The sequence below is a fragment of the Apteryx mantelli genome, chromosome 3 (assembly GCF_036417845.1).
Source record: "Apteryx mantelli isolate bAptMan1 chromosome 3, bAptMan1.hap1, whole genome shotgun sequence".
In the NCBI taxonomy this organism is placed as follows: Eukaryota; Metazoa; Chordata; class Aves; order Apterygiformes; family Apterygidae; genus Apteryx; species Apteryx mantelli.
In genome coordinates this window covers 32877780-32898111 of record NC_089980.1, presented here as the reverse complement: position 1 = coordinate 32898111, position 20332 = coordinate 32877780, and the positions used below count along the sequence as shown (strand labels likewise).

Sequence of the window (20332 nt, the reverse complement as noted above, 5' to 3'; positions counted from 1 at the left end):
TTTTTTCTACTGAAAAGAATTAAGATATTCTTAAAACAGTATGAATAGGTAGCAATCTGCATCGCATCCTAAATGGTTGCAACATCTGTACTGTCTCTCTAACCTATGACTACTTCTCAGGGGAAAATTAAGAGTGTTGCAGTATGACAAAGCCTTTTCTTCATATCCTAATACTCTTTTCGGAACAAAAAGTACTAAAACTGTTTAGAGTCAGTACAATACATGTAATATACTCTATAGCTAGACCTCTGAAGTGTGCTTCAAAAAGAATATTTCCTCTTAAAAAGGTACACTCTGTACATAAACATATGGCCCAGAAAACCTGTTTCAGATTTCCTTTCCTAAACCTTATTTCATACATAATCCTTTGATATTTTCAGATGTGTTAATAACTTAATAAAATAAAAATACTCTGCTATCATATAAGTAACACTAAAGATAGGATAGCAATAATAATAATAATATTGGAAAAAATTGTCATCTATCTAGATTAAAAGAAAAAGTACTAGCATGAACATAAACTAAAAAGCTGCAATTAAAGTTTTATAACAGTGAGGTGAGATGACAAATATTCAGTGTTGGCTATTTCCTATTATTTCAGGATTGTCCTATGTTGCATTTATTTCTCTCATTTTTCTACATCTGATATTTACAAGAACTAACACATTCAAAAGCAGCAGAATTTAAGGCCCTCTGAACTCCTCTATTACAGGATACACTATTTCTCAATAAATTGTGGTTTTTTGGTGGCTTTTGTTTTTAAAGCAACAGAAAACAATCAGAACAGATACAAACTAATACCTTGGCTCTACTAGCAAGAGATTAAAATTTAGCACCTTGAACTGCACTAATTCCAGAATTGCATTTCACTGGAAATAAACAATAATCACTGAAAGACAGTTGAACAAAATCCAACTGAACAAACAAAAATCTTATTGAAAGACAGAAACTGGTAATGCTCTCATAACTGATTAAAATCTTCATAGCCACCTTCAGAATTGTAAGCTGGAGAAATCCAGTATTTAAGGTAGTCACACAGCATCCTTCAATCGATTAGGTCACATTAAACACAAAATACACAAAAACAGCTGGAAGCATATCATTTTACTGCTGGGAGATATTTCCCATACCATTTCGAATACTCAGAGAGGGGAAAGTTTGGGGTTGGGTTTTCTTTTCTTTTTTCTTCAGTGTTGGATTTATACTGTAATTGATATAAAAATCTTTTAAAATGTCAAAAGAAGATGCAGTGCTCTAACTTCCTGGCGGTACTTAGGTAAGCCTAAATAAAGATGTTATACTTCAATTCCTGTGATTAGAGATAGATCACTGGCTTTGGAAAACAGTTTGCATACTGATCATGGGATTGAGATGAGTATCAACTAGAGCAATCCCTACTTTGAATTGTTCCAAAAGTAAAGACGCAAGTTTGGAGTTTAGTGGAGATGTGAAAAAAGGCTGCTAAAAATATTCAGAAAACCCTAGCTTCTGCTGTTCTGTTCTCTTCTTCCTTTAATGCTTATTTGATAGAACAGAAGTACTGAAAACATACATACCTCATCTGTAAGAGCATCTTAAACATCACAGTTAATACAGTGGATTAGAGTGAATATCTTAAGACAAAGTTTGGCTTTTGGGTTTATGTGAAATGTAAAAAATGTACAAGAAAAACTGGCAAAAAGCCATTCAAGCTTTTAAGAGTAAATATCCATCAAAGCAGTCCAAGCTATAAAATGTTTAATAGTTATAAAGTCTACAGTTATCTTCCGCACGTAGATGATGTTACCAGCAGTTGAAAGAAAGCAATCTTGGGAAGAATATTAGAAATGTGGTTAAAAAAACATAAAAATAAAACCTGGAAGATCTTCTCTAGGTAATATTCCCAAAGTACAATACATTGATGTTATAAATTACAATACAAAATAAACATGGAACAACATGAAAAACTATCAAATCTTCTTTTTTCCTTTTTCTCTCTTTTTTTTTTCTTTTTCTGGTTACCAAACAAAAAGTGCACACATAAACTTAAAATAACCAAAAAATTAAACCTCAGAATTAGCAAAGGTTTATTTTTAGTTACACTTGAATATGACACCAAGCATCGTAGGTATTATTCAAATTATTCATCAGCTACAGCACTATAAAATCATATTGGATTGTAAAGTCTTTAACAACATAAAAAAGCCACAGAAGGCTTGTTTTCACATGTCAAATTTAGTATTCCTCTATTCTCAAATCCTGAAGAATGAGGTGTTGTACAAGAACATTAAAACACATCCAATATAGTATTTCCAATATAAATATATACTTGGATTCAAAAGATATTTACAAATCGTCATATTTTCCTTGCACTTGTATTGCCACTTTTGGCTTCCACAATGGTCAAATTATCATCAGTCCCTTCATTCAGGCAGCTAGAAATTTGCTCATTTTTGAAACAGTAACTCTGTTTTTATATATGTCCTTATAAAACTAGCTAAACCACATCTGCAGCTTTCAAACGCATTAACTCTATTTAACTTCAATACTGTGTATTTCAGCCTCAAATTATGCCTTTCTTTACTGTACCTATGCTCTGTTTTGGAACAGTGCCTAACAATGACCTATCAAATCCTGAGCAGCTCTTAAATAGGATTTTTTTTTAAAATGTCACGTTTTGCCAGATGGGTTAGTACTGACCAGAGTGAATCATCACCATTTACTCTGATATTCACTGCCATCTGACATTTACTACACTCCCAGAATGCAAATTGAGGTACTCACCAGTGGACCCAAAGCACAACCTTTTGCAGTACATGCCTGAACTCTGAAGGAATGCAGACTCCAAGCAGCAAGTCCATAAGCATAATAACTTAGCTGTGAGGAATTTTGCATCAGAACACCATTCATATACAATCCATAGCTAGTAATAATACCTATAAAACAATGTGAGAGTATTGACTTAATATGTGTACAATCACAGAGTTAAGAAGAAAATCTTTCATGCTACAGACATTAGGGTAATATTATTCAGTACTTCAAGCAGTTTAAAGTTAAGCAGTTAACTATTTAACAGCGTTATGCACACAACACTTAGACAAAACACACCCTCCCATCTTAAAGTGTGGAAATCCTGGCAAGTGGACAGCATCTTTTAAAAATTATTACATTATTCCAAAGATAATACATTAATTAACTTGCTTCTGAATAGCAGCTAACATCACCTTGGAACCTGGGAAGTAGAGGCAAATCTGTTTCAGAGCCTACTCTACATGGAATGAAAAGAAGAACAGGAAGATACACAGAACTATCTTATATCTTAACAGCTTTAGACCAAGAAAGTGATCTATGTTATAAATGAAATGTTGAAGGACAACTCAGGCCAATGCTGTGATACCTACAATAAATCAGTAACAATTTTTTTTGTCTTGCCAAACACCTTATTGATACCCATTTTGGTTGATAATTATCTCAGATTGCCTGCTTTTTACCACCAAATAAACAAGATATGTTATTATTTTTTTCTGGAAAACAGTTTTACCCACTTTTCTAAACAAAACCACAAAATAATACTGATTACTCTGTTTTCTCCCAAGTACCCAGTAGAAAAAGTCCTGAAGTAAACTGCATCTTACCTATTCAATCTGAAGAAGTAAAAAGTATTTGCAAACTCAAAGAAAACTTCAGCAAAATTTCTAGTGGAGAGAGTGATTTGCCAGTTTAATTGGCTAATATTAACTCAAAAATTGCAGGTGTTTGCTTATCTTATTTATAAGGAAATCTAAATCTCCACCCTTCCGGAGGCACATAATAGGACAGCCTGAATCCTGTAGAATTCAGTTTACAAACTGATAAAGTATACATATACAGTGTTTTGACTTTCATGAACTAAAGACGACTGAACCTTACAGATTTGCTTGGACTTTGGAAGTTGAACTTGCAAAAGAGACTTTTTTCTCAAGGACATTCCTTTATCTTTCTCACTCCTGAATATTCTCCCCTTTTTTTTTTTTTTTCACCAAAAGCTATTGAAATGTGAAATCTTAAGGTCAACAAATGCAAAGCTACTGAAGGATTCACCAGAAGAACTGAAGTCAGTTCAGAAGATGCCTTCTAATTCTTCCCACTATCTAGACAGTTCAATCCCAGTTTCAGAGAGCATTCATAGGCTGAAGTACTTACCCAGAAAAAACATCAAAGTACGAATCTACTGAGAATCAATATTTTACGAAGCTGTAATTGTCATGACTCCCTCCAAAACTGGGAACACCCTATTGCTCAGCTATGGCAAGCAAAGAAGGGAAATTTTTATTCCATTTGATCAGAACATGTTATGGTGAAGGTTTAAGTCATTGTTAGGTTTCACGTGGCCACTTCTGGTTCCATATGTAATTGCAGTGATCACCACATCTGTAAGGAGATTTGTTTCCCCGAAAGAACTAAAATATATAACTAAAGCACTTTTTTTTTTGATAAACAAAGACTAGAAATTAAGGTGACCTTCACACTGTTCCAGAACACAAGCCACAGAAGTTTAACCATTTTATTTATTACAATAATATATTTTAGAAGAATTATCACATTTTGATAGGAAGCTATATGGCAATATACAGTTTCATATAAGATACTACTGATGATTGAGCTGTACAAGGGCTCTCTGGCAGTTAATTGCATATTTAGAATTTTGTGAAACTCAGCACTGTAGCTGACTCTCAATTTTGTTTGAAGTTCTTCTAGCATCCATTTACATGGATTTAAACACGCTGAATTCTGCATGTAAAATAAAAACTCTGCTGGCATCACTGATGGGTACTGATTTCTGCTCAGGTTTATTCAATCACAAAATCTATGTGATGAGTTTTAGGGTGTTAGTCAGCATCTTTGCTATAAAAAACTAGCACAAACACACTTAAACCTGTAAACAAGAGGTGTCATTAGACACAGGACCTATATTTACCACTGAATTTGCCCTTTTAAATTATGATGATTTTTGCAATAATTCTTACTCAAACCATAAAACACAGGAAATAATAAGGAACATTACTAATTAACATTATTAATCAAGAATATGTATCTTTTTTAGGTAACAATAATGCATTTTTATTTATTTTTATTTTGCAAAAGAATGAGACTATTTTGGATTGCTGAAATCCAGTTGAGGGTGGTCAAAGAAAAATCGGAAACGTTCATGGTATAACTTCCCAAAGAGCTCAGTGTCTGCAGCTCTGACTGATTTCATCTAGACGAGGAGGCTTCCCAGTAGCTTTGGAAAGGCAGTCTTACAGCGACTGTGCAAGTTCTTCTGGACTATTTCACAATTCTGCAACTGAAATATTCCAGAATTGCTTTTCGCTCCATTCTGATAGTCTGGACATGACAGACCTCAAGGCACATACACGATATGCTTGAGGCTTCAATTAAAAACAAAATAAATAAATAAAGACTGATAAGGGCATCCTTAAATATGAACACTGGCATTAAAGATGTGTTTTACAGGAAAAAAATGAAATATTTTAAGTACTTATACCAGTAGCACTAACCCTTTAAAGTAATGGACAAATAATTATTAACTCTTTTGATATTTATGGTAACAGCATTAATCCTAATGTACTCATTTTTATATTAACGTAGGTGTCGTATTCACCTCTATGGGATCCCCACTGTAAGTCAGTATTAATTAACTGGACATTATTTTAAAGTGTTCTTGCAATAACAGCATTATGCAACATCTACACTACAAGAAGCAGCTTGCTGGTCGATATTGCAAGCTTTTCTTATCCCTCCAATACAGTCAGAGAACAAACATCTTTAATAAGCTGATGCATTATCTCTTGATTTACTTCTGCCTTATATGTTTCTCATTGAGAAAATTACAGAATGAAAAGAAAGGAGGGCTTTTTAGAACAAAAAAGACATGGGCTAGTAGTCTGACTCTGAGATGTGAAGTTCTTACTCTAAATTAGGCAATACTTCTTTTTGGCCTGGGATAAATAACTTAACCTCTCTATTTTGCCAAATATCTTTCTGAAACTGGAATAATAGTGTAATTGCTTGCCTACCTCAGAAGGGTATTGTGAAAATCGGTTAGTGTATGTCTCTAACACACACTGAAAAAAGGTTCAAAGCCTGCCCAAAGTTTATGCACTTCTCAAGACTAGCCAGATATTTTTGAAAAGCTCACCACCCATGAAATATTAAAGTGTACTGTACATTTTTGTGATTATAAGGCTTCAGAAGTGGCACATAGTGGCCATGAAAAGATGCAATTTCTTCTTAATTATTAAGTCTAACTAGCTAGGATTAAATCTTGGTTTCACTGAAGTCAAAATCAGTATCGATTATAGTATGATTACATTTTACTCTTTAAAATAAAACAATGCAAATTAGGCTTAAATTCTGAAGAAAAGTATAGGGTCACTAGGAATTCCCTGCACATGTATCTACAAGCTCTATTCCCTTTTTCTTCCTCCTCCCCTCTCCGCAGGAAGGACCATATAATATCTGAATGAAACTCCAGACTTTGAAGATGAAAAGAAGTACTGAATCTAAAGTGCTACAAGCTATTATTCTTAAGGTACAATCTAGAGGTCAAATCTTGAGCAAAAAATACATTTATCTACATGAATAGCTTCACTGATTACAAAAACAAGTAGTCTCTCTCACAAGCATAAGGATTTGCAGAAACAAGTGCTAGATTAGTTCTCTGAATAGTTTCATAAATTCGTTTTTACTATATCTTTTATTTCCTATATGAATTCCATATGGCCTTGGAAGATACAGTACAGATCAAGACTTGTTTTTAATGTATGATTTGTATACAAGTAAAGTGAAGTTTTTGAGAAGCGATCATCTAAGGAAAAATTTCAAGGGGGAAGAGAAATAAAGATGCTTTTATATGAAAGGATTTTTAAAAAGCACACCTCAAAATATACGGCAAGGGTATGATCTGAAGAATATATGGATTCGTTGTTGAGGCCACAAGAATAGGCAAAGCTCAAAACAGAGTATCTGATGCCTCATGTCATCTCACAGAGCCTCTCTAAATCTCACCCTGAACTAAATGGTCCATATTGCTTATATTATACTATCTATATATGTGACATATAAGTGATAGAAATAGAGGGAGGTCTACTGTAAAGCAACATATCTCAGGCCATGTCTCATCAATTACTTTATTGTTGGTTTGAAAATGAGACAAAAGAAAATGTGAATTATACAACAAATATATTCAGTATATTATCTTACAAATATCTTTTTTCTGTACCTCATATATAGGTGACGATACTGAAGGTACTTCAAGACAAAGAATTAGGTATAAATTTTCCATTTGCTATGAGATAACAATTTTTCACTAAATAGTGTAAACTGACTGCAAATACACCAAAGATGGAGTCCAGAAACTCATATCCATGATCAGATAACATAACTCTGACTGCTAAATGTTGCCTTATCCCGGCAAGTCTCGAATCTTGCCTTTCTTTTTATTTTTCATTGTGCCATCTTTGTGAATAAGCCAAGTAGCCCGTAATCCTATTTGCCACCTGTGGCCTCAAGGGTAGCATATTAATCCCTCTTTAGCTTTGTCAACTTGTAGGCAGCTGGTCTCCATATACATCAAGAGAGTATAACAAAGTCCATGCTGTGCAAGTACCAGTCAGCTTACACACCTACTCCACATCAGCAACAGCTAATCAGCTTCATCAGCCCACAGAACTAAACAGCTTCTTCTGTAATATCTTGCCAGAAAAAGGGAGAGAGGGAGAGGAAGGAAAGGCCCCAGAGATCTACTAAGGAGATGTCAATTAACGATATGCAAATCTTGTCAATTCTTAGGTTTCCACCTGAAACTGAGCCAAGCTCAGTAGTTTCAGAAGGCACTACTTAAGCCTAGCAGGCTGAAACACACGCAGTTTGAACCGATTAAGCTGAAAGTGAGAAACAGTTTCTACGCTTTTGCAAAAAAAAAAAAAAGTATCATATTACATCCTTAGCCCATAAACATGAACAGACAACAGTAAAGATGGTGAAGCAGGAAAACTGAAGATACATTTTTTTCTGCTGATCCTTTTCCGCTTTTGAAAATATCTCCATAATATTTCTGTATTGTTACATTTTCTCAACTACGATATTTTTCAGCCTCTTTCTTACACAGTTTTAAAATACTAACATAGAGAGTGATTATGAATGATGTGGTCACTAGGCAGTCTAAAAGACATGCTGAAAATGAATAAAAGAAAGTCTCTGAACAATGCAATTTTTCCTGATAAAGCAGTTGGTCAGTGAAAAATTTTAGAAGGTGTTTCTTTTGTTTTAATTATTTTTCTGAAATAAGGAAGAGGATGCAAATCGGAAATTGGAAAGAAAGAAATAGGAGAACAGTATGACGTGTTATTATTTATATACTCTTTCTGAAACTCCCAAAAAGGAAAGGGAGAAGAAAGAAGGAAAACGAGAGAAAATTAACACATCCCTTCGTGACCATTGTGCAAGCGTGAGCACACGACAGTGAGAAAGCAAAGGCCCTGACCCTCCTACGTGCCCTTCTGACTCCAAATGCTCATATGATAGCAATTCTTCCACTCTTAACCACTCATTAAAAGCTCACAGATAAAAATGGAAGCAGCCTTTCCCTGTGAGGCAGAACAACAGCAACCGTCTTCGCTGAATCCCTTCTACCAATTCTGAACCTAATGAAACTCCTCTAACAGCAACACACATAGCATCCACACATCACCAGAGAATAATGGCAGTTCCAGGGGAAAGCACTCCATAGGCATCAGAGTGGAAAAGCAGTGAAAATGCTTCAGAATATTTTTCAAAAGGGAGAAACGCACACAGGTGGCCTACAAACAACTTTGTTCTGGGTTACAGAGGAGTAAGCTATATGGCAGACTTGGTAAGACAGTTACCTAAACACATTGGTCAAAACCCCAATATACAGGTAAATAGTGCTGTCATCTAGGCTGATAAAACCTCCATGTTCCTTGGATGAGGGAACAAGGGACAGAAGAATATCATTTATTTTACAGAACTTCCCTGATTCTTATCACATCTGTTGCTAGTCCAAAGTCTGGATTCACAGCTTTCCTAACAACCTGTTTATTGTGCTCCTGGTTTAAAAGGAGAGCTAAACTGTATACAATAAATACGGTATTAATAACAAGCTACAAAGTGTAAATTTAGTCATGTGTTCCCACCTTCTGGCTGTTTTAAAGTATTCATCTATCAATCTATAGTCCTTATCCTGCTTCACTGAGATATAAATTCACACACATGTGTATGTGTGTGTATGTATATTTTGGTTAGTTAAAAATCCCTCTAAACCATTTGTCTTTTTCACAGCGCAAAGATAACAGGATCAGGTCCTGACAAGAATGATTACACGTAAAAAACATCTATTTCATCGAAAATGTTTCAGACCTTAGTCACTAAGTCACATAGGTGACTTTCTTTCTTTCTTTCTTTCTTTTCATTTATCTCTCCCTGTGCCTTTGCCACATACACAGATGGCATTTTAGTAACAGGGTTAGAGGGTTTCTTAGGGGCTAGAAGGCAAAAAAAAAAAAAAAAAAAAAAAACACAAAAACCCCATAAATTATCAAATAGAGTATTTAACAGCAGATGACATACCCTTATGTCCTTCTACAAGTAGGGCATACAGAATATTATAAATACATAACCTTAAAATCCTTAATTTTTTAAAAATCATTTAAAACCCCTAGAAGTTAAGTTATACGGGTAGTAGGCATTCTTCCAAAGTTGAAAGAAGGGGCAAACTTGCAGGAACAAAGCAAAAAATGAAATTCAGGTAAAAACAACGTGAAAATTGATATATATCAATATGATACTACAATGATGAAAAACATTTCTGTTGCTTAAATGCATTGATTGATGCAATTTAAACTGTTATATGCATGGTAATAAAATTGAGGTGAAATCCAAGGTCACATGATACTGTGCAATACCACTGGAAATGTTCGATTGCTCTAAAAGTTTTAGACACGATTATTTCACAGTGAAAAACATTTCTAAACAAAATAAAAGATATTATTTAACTTCCACAGCAATGCAACTGTATAACTTCAAAATGATTGTGCAGAACAGAAATCTAATGATTATCATGTATCTATTAATGTAAAAGAAATGAATGTTTTGTTGGCGGGCATGATGAACATTGTAGACCGATATCCTTTCAAGAATGCCTATTTCCTCAGCTCAGCTGTCCTGAAAACATTAAACAATGAGCTGCAGTACACAAGAACTATCAAAAGGGAGCACTTTTGAGCCACTGAAACTGTACATTAAGCTGAAAACCACAATCTCCTAGCTACAGACAATGATACTATCTCAGGTATTTTATGTGCTAAAATGATCATTAAAAATTAAGCACCACATATAAGCTGCCATTTAGAATATTAATTTACCTTTACTAATCATCTTTTTAACTTGAGGCTAAAAGAGTTCACTTACCATTCGGATACTCAGGCTTAGCCCATGAGATGTTAAAGGAGTCAGATGAATATGACTGGGCTTTTGGAGCAGGAACACCTTCTGGTGTACTCTCATCAGTTATAGCTGTGCTAGCTTCACTGACTGAACACCCACCTCCGGTGCAAGCCTTAAAATATGAAGCACAGCAAATAAACATATTCCAATGTAATACCAATATCATTTGATGCTAGCAATCAAATTTTGCAAAGTTTTATTTTTACATTTCTGACTTTAGTAAGCCATCTGCTTTTCATAGTAGATTCATTTTACATTAGCATAGGTTATTTATGATAAAAGGTGAAGAAACAAGAGATGTGCTACTCATTATATTTAGGTTTTAGGTATAAGATAGATAACATCTATTTTTAATAAGTGCATTTGGCACTTGACTGTGAGTAATAATCATGATTAGATTTCCATTGCTCTTGCAGAAGGAGTTAAAATTACAGTACATGCACACAATATACATCATTTACAGTGCAAAACTCTTCTGGTATTGACTAAAGAACACTCAGAAATTTCAGACACAGAATATACTGTCCAAAGTGCAATGCACTTAAAAAATGAATAGCTACAGGAAAAAAAAAAAAAAAACATTCAGACATTCCTGCACTTCATCACACCACACTGACTGACAAAAAAGGGAAAAAATAACTTATAATAAATATGTAACAGATTTTTTTGCAAATACTATTGCAAGAAAAGATTCAGTACATTATTTTTACATTTTGCTTGATTATGAAACAACACAATATGCAAGAAATTGTGCATATTGCCTCTTATAATAGGTTTTCAGTGTTTTACATGTATAAACATAAAAGTTCACAGTCTACTCCTTACATATGCTAGTTTACCAGTTACTTGCACTAAGAGAAGAGACTGGACAAGAGACAGAAGTTCTTACAGAAGTTTGAAAAAATATATACACACATACATACATATATATACACACACACACACATATATATATATATATATAAATGGAATGTATAAACTCTGCACTGGATTTAAAGATTTTTTTTGTTTTAATTGCAAGCCATAAAATAAATCAAAACCTGAATTCAACAAAGACTCAGACATACTCTTAATCATACTTATGGGATCACTGGATTTTTAGGGGTTGCCTGGGTGCTGAAATGGATAAGTAGTCCTTTCTGGAACAGCAGCATCACATAAAGAAAAAGCAACCTTGGTCTGCAGATCTCCAGGAATAAAATTCTTCTTTTGATCTAGCATATATTATTTGAAAGTATTAGCTTCTATTTCCTATTTCCCAATGCATTTCAAAATGCAGAACAGTCAACATACTTCCCACCCCACCTCCAAAACCGTATATTAAACCCTTTGGTAAGAAAAATAACTGTTCATAAATGAGTGGATATTTTATACACCAAGTTTGTTATGATTTCACTGGAAACTACACTATCAACACAACAACTGAATGATGCCTTTTGTTCTGCCTGGGCTCTCAAAGGTGAAAGAATGCACCTTAGTTTTGGAAACATCCAAAAATGTCATTTACTTTAAATGTGATAGTGTTAAAAAAAAAAAAGTCAGCTTGGATGCTCACATAACTCTTACCATTTCGATACAGAGAAATCTTAAGAACATCAGCCTCCCACCAGAGCCAGACTATTCTTTAAATGATTTAGTTTCTACCAAATTCATGAAGAAACCAAGAGCTGAAATACCTATTCCTCCTATGATCCTTACTGCCTTGCTAAGTAGTTGCACTGAACCTTCCTAAATAGTAGAGGTTTTTTTTAATTTGGTGAGTTGGTAACAGCAGCCTTGCTGTTCATTTATTTCTTGAGTTTAAGAAGGCTCAATCTTTGTATGTCAGAATCTTGCTGAAGAATGAAGTTTCTGATTTTGTAATGAATATCAGTTAAAGAAAGCTCATCTGCATTTTAACTAATGGGATTTTAGATTAGTTTATCCAAGTGGACTGGACATTGCTGGAACGCTGGTGATGCACAATGCCGTGAAATTCTGCACACCACTGAGCTATGTTGTGCCACTCTGAGCTTCCCTGAGAAACAGTTTTGAGGTAAAATTTGCAAAAATATCAAAGTGCCTGGAGAGCCAAGGGACAGATCCACACTACACAATGAAGCACAGCACAGAGATCCTCCAGCTACCACCCGAGCTGGTATATCCATACAACACAGCGGTTAGGAGATACTAGCTTAACAACTAAATCACAAAAGCCCCAAGGCCATATAAATAAGTGCACCATCCCAGCTACTAAACTCAGCCTTTTAGCCTTTCATTTGCTTGCAGATCGACCTGATTCACATCTATCCAGCTTACAGTGAGAACAAAGCAAAGACAAGTTTCTCCACACCAATCCATGCAGACATGACCTTAGACTCGGCTGACTTTGGAAAGAAGCATTAGACTTATTTATAAAAGCTGTTACACTCATTTACAAATAAAATTGCTACATATTAAATGGCAGTAATTAATTGTGAAAATTGGTAACAGCATACACAGATAACAATTTTGTTAACTTCATTTAATATACCTGTATTAACCTTGTCACACAAAAGTTAAAAATAGAAGCCTGTTAGGTGCTGAAAGCTCTGCTGATTAGGATCACAATTATTTTTGATAAGTCAGCTTTAAATTTCCTACCTAAAATAACGTTTTTGCATTGATACAAAACAGTATCAATATTACCTGTGAAAAAAGCAAAAATAAAGCTTCTATCTTACTGAAACACTTCACTGTAACAAAAAAAAAGAAAGAGGAAAAGCAGCACTTCCGTTTCCAAGGTTCTTTTTACTTTAAAAGTTTTAATAAATTTTAGGTTAAATTATATGCGAAATAGTCTAAACGTTTTAACTTTTTTGGGGGGTTGCTTATTTGTTTTGGCTTATTTTGTTGGGTGTTTTTTTTGCATCAAGTATAATACGGCCAGCTTTAAGCTCAATTACTTTAAATCTGCACTGCTCTCAAACTAGTCTGATAAGTTGTAAATACAATGGGCCCAAATCCTTCAGAAGGCTACCTATTCTACCACCATAAAGATATTGGACGTTTCATGTACTCTCAGATTTGCCCAGTTGAAAGTCTTGAGGATGGTTAGCTCTTCTAGCCTACTTATCACAGACCATTACATTTTATTCAGTCAGCCATCACCAAATGACCTTTCTCTCACTTTCTGTTGATCCCTGATGCAATACAAATGTAAAAAACAAAGAAATAAGAAACAAAATATAAAGATCAAAGGTTTCTAAAAATGTTTTCAGTAACTTCTAAAAGAGCCACACGTGTTAACGAAGTAAAAACAAAATGCACAAAACCACTCTATTGTTTGAACTGTATCGCTAGGCACAAAGAGTCACCAAAAGCAGCATCCGCGTTGCTCGCCGGATCCTGGCTGTTAACGCTACCTCCCTCTCCTCTCCTCGTGCCCCAGCGTGCAGAAACCGGGCAGGAGCAGAGAACAGCAGCTGTGGCACAGTGAAGGACGGCACAGATTCTTTTGATAATACTGCTAGCTTATGAAGGCTTAAAGTGTTTGCTGAAGTACCGCCTTAGTTTTGGACATGGTGCTATTTTACATACTACACAATTTCCTATGCTGAAATGTCTAGGCACAAATGAATTAATTTCAACATGAATCTAAGCTTTAATTAGACTGAATATCCTTACTTTTTCAAGTTCAAGTCAGATCCTTATCATTACCTGAAGGTAGTTTATTTTTTGTGGTATAATATTTAGAACATTCAAGAGCATGTTAAGAAAAAAATGAATGCATACCCAGTCTACATAAATGTAAATTTATTCATAATCAAGAGCGGAATATTTTTTCTATGGCATTTATCAAAGCAAATATCCTTATATAAGTATTGTTATAAAACGAACAGTGTGCTTAAAACAAGGAACAATCCCATGTTTTTATCCACATATTCTCAGGTTTGTTAGTGAACTGAATGTGTTCTATTTTATCACAAAATTAAACCATTGACAAAGAAATGCAATGAAAACATCAAAGTCTTTTAAAATATTTTGAATAAAAACCTGCTACTTCACACTGAACTGTTTTCCTCTCCGCTGTCTCCCTCTACACAAGGATTTTGTAAAGAAAGAGCAAATTCTCATGGTATAAAATATGAAGAATGAACATTTTCAAACACATTCAATATTTTTCTTCTCATAAGTTGGGGGTGGGAGACATTATTAAATCTTTCAGATATTTCTGGTCAATTCTCTATTAGTCCTTATCTAAATTATCCTTGAAAAAAACTGTGTTTAAATTACATACACATTTTTGAGGGCCAGTTTTGAAATAAAAACAATTACTGATGTTCACGACACCTCACCAACCTTAGTTTTCAAAAAGAAGAGGTTAAACAAAGTGGACACATGAACCATTAAGTATTTAAGCTGTTAACAAAATCAGAATCATTTTCACCATTTTACACCTCTACTACACTTCTTTAAAACTTACAGCTAGTTTTATGAGGTATTCAGTACCCGGGAAAAGCTGCTGAATAGTATAATCCAGAAAAAGTTCTGTGCTATTATAGATTACATTCCACTTTGTAAAATTCTGCTCATTGTTGGCAATATAAATTATATAGCGATCTAGGATTCCATTTACTTCTACTGGTTCTTTCCATCTGGAAATGAAAGAAAAACATGATTAAGACCAATAAAGATTCAGACAATACTGAAAAATGCAAGTCTTTGTTTAGGGGCTCTGTAGTTTTTCTTTTAAGCATTTGAAAATATATTTGTGCAACCATAAAAAGAATATCTAAGGGATATCTCTAATGCAGTATTTGCGCTGAACAGATAAATGATTACAATAACACACCAAATAGGGGCTACGAGATGGGCATATCACCAGAACATATTTCCTGCATTGAAGTTTGCGGAGGCTATGCCCATATGTAGGTTATACTGATTGCGTAAAGACAAAATGGAAATTAAGTTGGCAAGTGATAATCAGAAGGTTCACAGAACCACTAAACTAATCACTTCTATGCATTTAATCATAATAAATTTAATTTTATGTCACAAACCTTTCCCCTGATTGAACTCACTGGAATTCTTGAATAAACTGATACACTATTGTGTTGTCAGGAAAGAAGAAATCCTTACTTACTGTACATATATCGTTCTAGAGTCCAAAACAGTCAGGATCGGGGCATCTACGTGAGATGGTGGCAGCTGTGCTGTAAACAAGGTGACCTGGGAACTGTTTGTACAGCCAGCAACTGTGCACGCAGTGAGCAGAAACTGGTATGGCGTAAAAACTGCTAAATCTAGGGGGAAAAGGAAATACGAGTTTACTTTGTATATTAATTTTACCTTGCTTCTCTGTAACTTTGAGAGGGCATCGAGTTCAGAAAATCAAGAGGAAGGAGGACCTGCCACTGTCTTAAATGTCTCAGATGTGTCTAAGAGAAGCAATAAGAGAATGCTTGTTGTTTAATACCAAGTACCTGCAAATTCTGATTACTAATAGGACTACAGAGCTCATTTTGGCTTTGATGGACTTGTACAGTACGCTTACAAATTATACTAGAATGTACTGCACCTAAACAAAACACAGATAATAGCTTCCTTGGAGCTACATACTATATGAATTTGCTACAGTTTCATATCAATGCCTTTAAGATGATTAAATTAAAACAAATTAATGGAAAAATCATATAGGTTCATTAATACAGCCAGATTATATTCTTCTACAAAATGTGCTATATGTTACATGAATGTCAAGCATCAAAACATACAGTCATTCCCCTCACACAAATTTCACTATATGAGAATGAACACAAAGGAAGCTTATTGTTGCCATCACTCATTTATAAACTGGCCTCTTTTTGCCTATTGGTCCTCAGCTGCATGAACATTGAACATTTGTAATATATATTTTAGTAAAAAAAAAAAAAAAAAAAAAATTGAATATTTCAGCAACACCACTGTTAAATGGTTATTTGTTATGAAGTTATCTTGAGTTCCCATTACTGCAGAACTTCACCTACTCTTTAGGATCACTGTACTAATAAAAGAATGTTTGTCAGGCAAGTTCTAGTAGGAGAGTAATTCAGACAAAATTTTCTAATCTTTTGCTCTTTTTATTACAAAAATAATTGCAGATTTTAACCAGCAAATCCTTTAAGAAGGAATTTACAATTGAGGTTTTGTCAACAGTGTAAGATATGCAAGTAAAATGTGTATGTTATATAAAGACGTTTTTAGTATGCTGGAAAAGTTCTGGATTTTTGAAAGACATAACAAATCCTGGTATTCGCGGAGCCAAATAATATCAAACTATCAGTTTGTATAAAAATGCTTCTGAGCACAAACTCAGAAATTGCAAGTGGATGACAAAGACCTTGCTAAACGGTTCATCTTCTTTCTCATCAGTTTTATCCTCATAAAATGTCCCTGGCCCTAGCTGCAATGGAATTACTTCTGATTTACTCCACTCAGTGCAAGGAGAGATTGAAGTCTTGCATTTTTACTGAAAACTCATTATCATTCAGTGGTATCACTCCTATGAAGCATGCGGCAAAGTGCGAGTTAAAAAAAAAAAGTCATAACTAAAAAAATCATCAAGTGAACGCCTGTGACACGCTGACATGTTTAATCAACATAATGGGGCTGATTCTACCAGGGTTAAGCAGTGCTTATGTGGGTGAGAGGGGGAAAGCACACTCCAGAGCAGGTGCTCAAGCTGGCTCAGCAAGCAGAGAAAGTAAACTCCACACACGGCACCGACTGTATTGCCCTCATTAGCGCATGCCTTCCTAGATCCCTTGCTCCTTGCGGCTGCCAGCGAGGAGGCCACAATAAATACAGACTGCAATGGAAATATGCAAGATAAGTCTCAGAAACTCCACATTCTGGAGGGCAAATGAGTGACCACAAGGAATTTATTTTTAACAATCCCCAAATGAACAACCAAAAGTAGTACGTGGCACCTATTTAATTCACATGCTTGTAAATGATGGATACACATTCTTGCCTCTCTAAGTTGAAACTGTCTTGTGGCTTTTTCCTCAGCAAACAGGGGAACAAAGAGAAAAACAAAAAGTATGTTTCTCCTTTTCTGTTTGTTTATGATAGATCACTTTTTTCCTTGTACAGAGATTTGGCATGGGGAGGGAGGTTTTTCCTCTCCTTTAAGGAAAATTCCTTACCGGGCAACTGTTCTTTTGAAAAAGTAGCTTGGTACTGAAACCCTGATTTGATGCCAGCTCTAGCCAATGGGACTACTTGCACGAGTAAGAGTTTCTGGAAGAGCCTAGTTAAGTTTGAAGAGGGAGGAACTTTGTAAATAATTAAGAGAATGGAAGATGGAAAATGGTCTATTTACCTTCCAGAGAAAATGAAGAGAAATGAAGAGAAAATTCATTACTATGTGTATCTCAGTGCCTGGAATGGGAAAAGCATAAAGGCAAGACAGGGAGGAGAAACAGGTAAAGTCTAAAGGAACAGGAATAATTAGGGATGAAAACACAGGACGCAGGAAGAGCAAGATCCTGCAGGATCCACTGTAAAGGATACTGGGAGGAGAGGGGAGGGGAGGTTTAAAAAAAGAAAGAGAGAGAAAAGTGAGAGAGGGTAAGGGGGGGTGAGGGGGGGGTGAGAGAGAGGGGGGTTGAGAGCGGGAGGAGGGAGGGGGGGAGAGAGAGGGAGGGGGAGAGGGGGGAGAGAGAGGGAGGGAGATTTGAAGAATAAATTATGGAAAAAGTAGCAATGTCACCAGGATAAAAGTAGATCTTTACTCCTCAGTTTTATTTAATAATGCCAAAGTCCTCTGAGTAGTAACAGAAAGTTTTAACAGAATCTGAGAGATTTTGCTGGGGTAAAGGATAAAAAGAAAAACAAAGTTGTTGTGGGTAGGAGAAGAAAATACAGAAGTGAGAGAATTAGGAATGTGCTTTTCAGTCAATGAACATCTTTCCATAGATTTCACCAAGCTCTGGATGAGCCTGCGAATAAAGTGTAAGCAGCGTTTCTAAACCTCAGAACTAGGGACCAACAAACTGAACAAAAAAATCATAACTGATGCAATTATTTGTCATAATCCGATTTGGCAGACATTTCCCTATATATAATTCAAAGTGTTTCATAATGGATCAACGGATTCAAACAACTGCAGATACAAGCAGAAATCTGAATGAGGAGGGAGGAAGTTCCTAAACTACAAAGCCACTGTTTGTCAAGGTCCTCCAGCAACAACACCTTGTTTTCCATTTGCTTGATTGCATGATTTGCATAAGATCAAATGTAGGCAATTGCGGACATGAAAAACAGATCACTTTCAGACGCATTAGAAATGGATCCACAAGCATTATCCAGAAATGCATTACAAGAAAATGCATCCCAGTGCATGGAAACCTCAGTGATTAATGTCAAAAAATCTATAATTTAAAATACAGGCCATGAATTATATGTTATTTTACAATTGATTTCATGCTGTTGCTGGAAGAATTTCATTGATCTCAATTTACAAAATGAACCCAATAAACAGAGAATGATTTTATTTTTAACTCACAATAAAACCTGAAGAAACTTTATTATACATTAGAAAATTAAAAAATAAGTTATTTTGCTCCATCAGGTTATATTCCCATCCATTCTACAATTCCAGTCTCCTACTTTACTTTAAAATAACATCAAATGCTTTGTTTGGAATTTTCCAATAACTACTCTCTTAAATCACTTATTTCCTACTAAAACAAAGCTAAACTTAAAAGTTACAGATGCTTACTGAGAAAAAGCCAAATTTGGGATTCAATCTTGTACTCATTTCTGGACTTCAAAGGGTAAAGAACACCAAAGGGCAAAAAGGGAACAGACTTTTGGGGGGATACAGGATTCCCTCAAACCATTCTTTTTCTTATTAAGGTAGCAGGAAGGCAGGAAAATGCGTTCTCCCCTCCCTGCTCCCCAACAATCCACCTATCCAGTTAAGACCATTACTCACTTTTTTCAGAAAAAAAGCAGGGGTCGGGGAAAGAAGGGGTCAACCTGCCTTTTCATCTCCTTGACCTCAGAGGCAATACAAACAAACTATATTCTCTTCTAGCTCACACATCAGCAAGAGAATTTCTAACTACGCTGGTTACCATTAAAATTGACATTTGCATACCACTATATTTATTATGCATGTGGTATATGCGGAACTCCCCACGCTTACTAAGGTAGCTATCCTAAATATCATGGTAAAGCTAACTACAGCAGTTGGTATATATCCAGTTTCTAATAACCACCAACATAAGTTCTGACAGCACAATCAATGCAGGAGACAGAAAGAATAAAGAATGACCCTGTTTGCATGGTCAGTGAGGACACTCACTTTACTTTGATCAGATTTAATGGGTAGTCATTGAAAGACAACATGCAACACTAAAATGTTACTTTTAGTATGGAATTTCAGAGATTTTGCTGAGATGGAGAATGAAAAGAAAAACACAGTAGACAAAGAATACAGAAATGAGAGATTTAAGAATTTGACCCAAAAAACGAACTTCACAGTCAAGGTGTCAGAGTTCAAAAATACCACAACAGTAATGTCAATAATGTTGTTTCAATTTATCTGTAACATGCAGCATTCTGCATTCAGGTTTACAGAAGAGTCACATATCCTTCTTTCCTCCCCTCTTCACCCTATTTCCACCCTCCCTGATTTCAGACAGCTATTGTAGGGACTAGAAATGGCAGCATAATGTCCTGGTGAGTGCTCAGTTGAAAAGTGACTTGTGTGAGGAACCCCACACAGTTTCTCTCAGGAAAATAATTGAGACAATAGCAATCCCATTGCTACATTCAAAGGAAAATAATAGGACAGCCCTATAACAAGGGATTGTTAGCAGCACAACAAAGCAAACCT

The 20332-nt window shown here is 35.2% G+C and overlaps 1 protein-coding gene across 1 annotated transcript in view; it reads right to left on the bottom strand.

Annotated features, from left to right (window-relative positions):
* Positions 1–20332, bottom strand: part of USH2A (usherin) — a 409459-nt gene that overhangs the window by 192639 nt on the left and 196488 nt on the right. The window contains exons 32-35 of the mRNA XM_013949903.2: positions 15590–15749; positions 14930–15101; positions 10450–10597; positions 2764–2915 (exon numbers count right to left, since the gene is read on the bottom strand). Of these exons, the coding sequence (XP_013805357.2) occupies positions 2764–2915; positions 10450–10597; positions 14930–15101; positions 15590–15749 (632 nt within the window). The remainder of the gene's footprint in view (positions 1–2763; positions 2916–10449; positions 10598–14929; positions 15102–15589; positions 15750–20332) is intronic.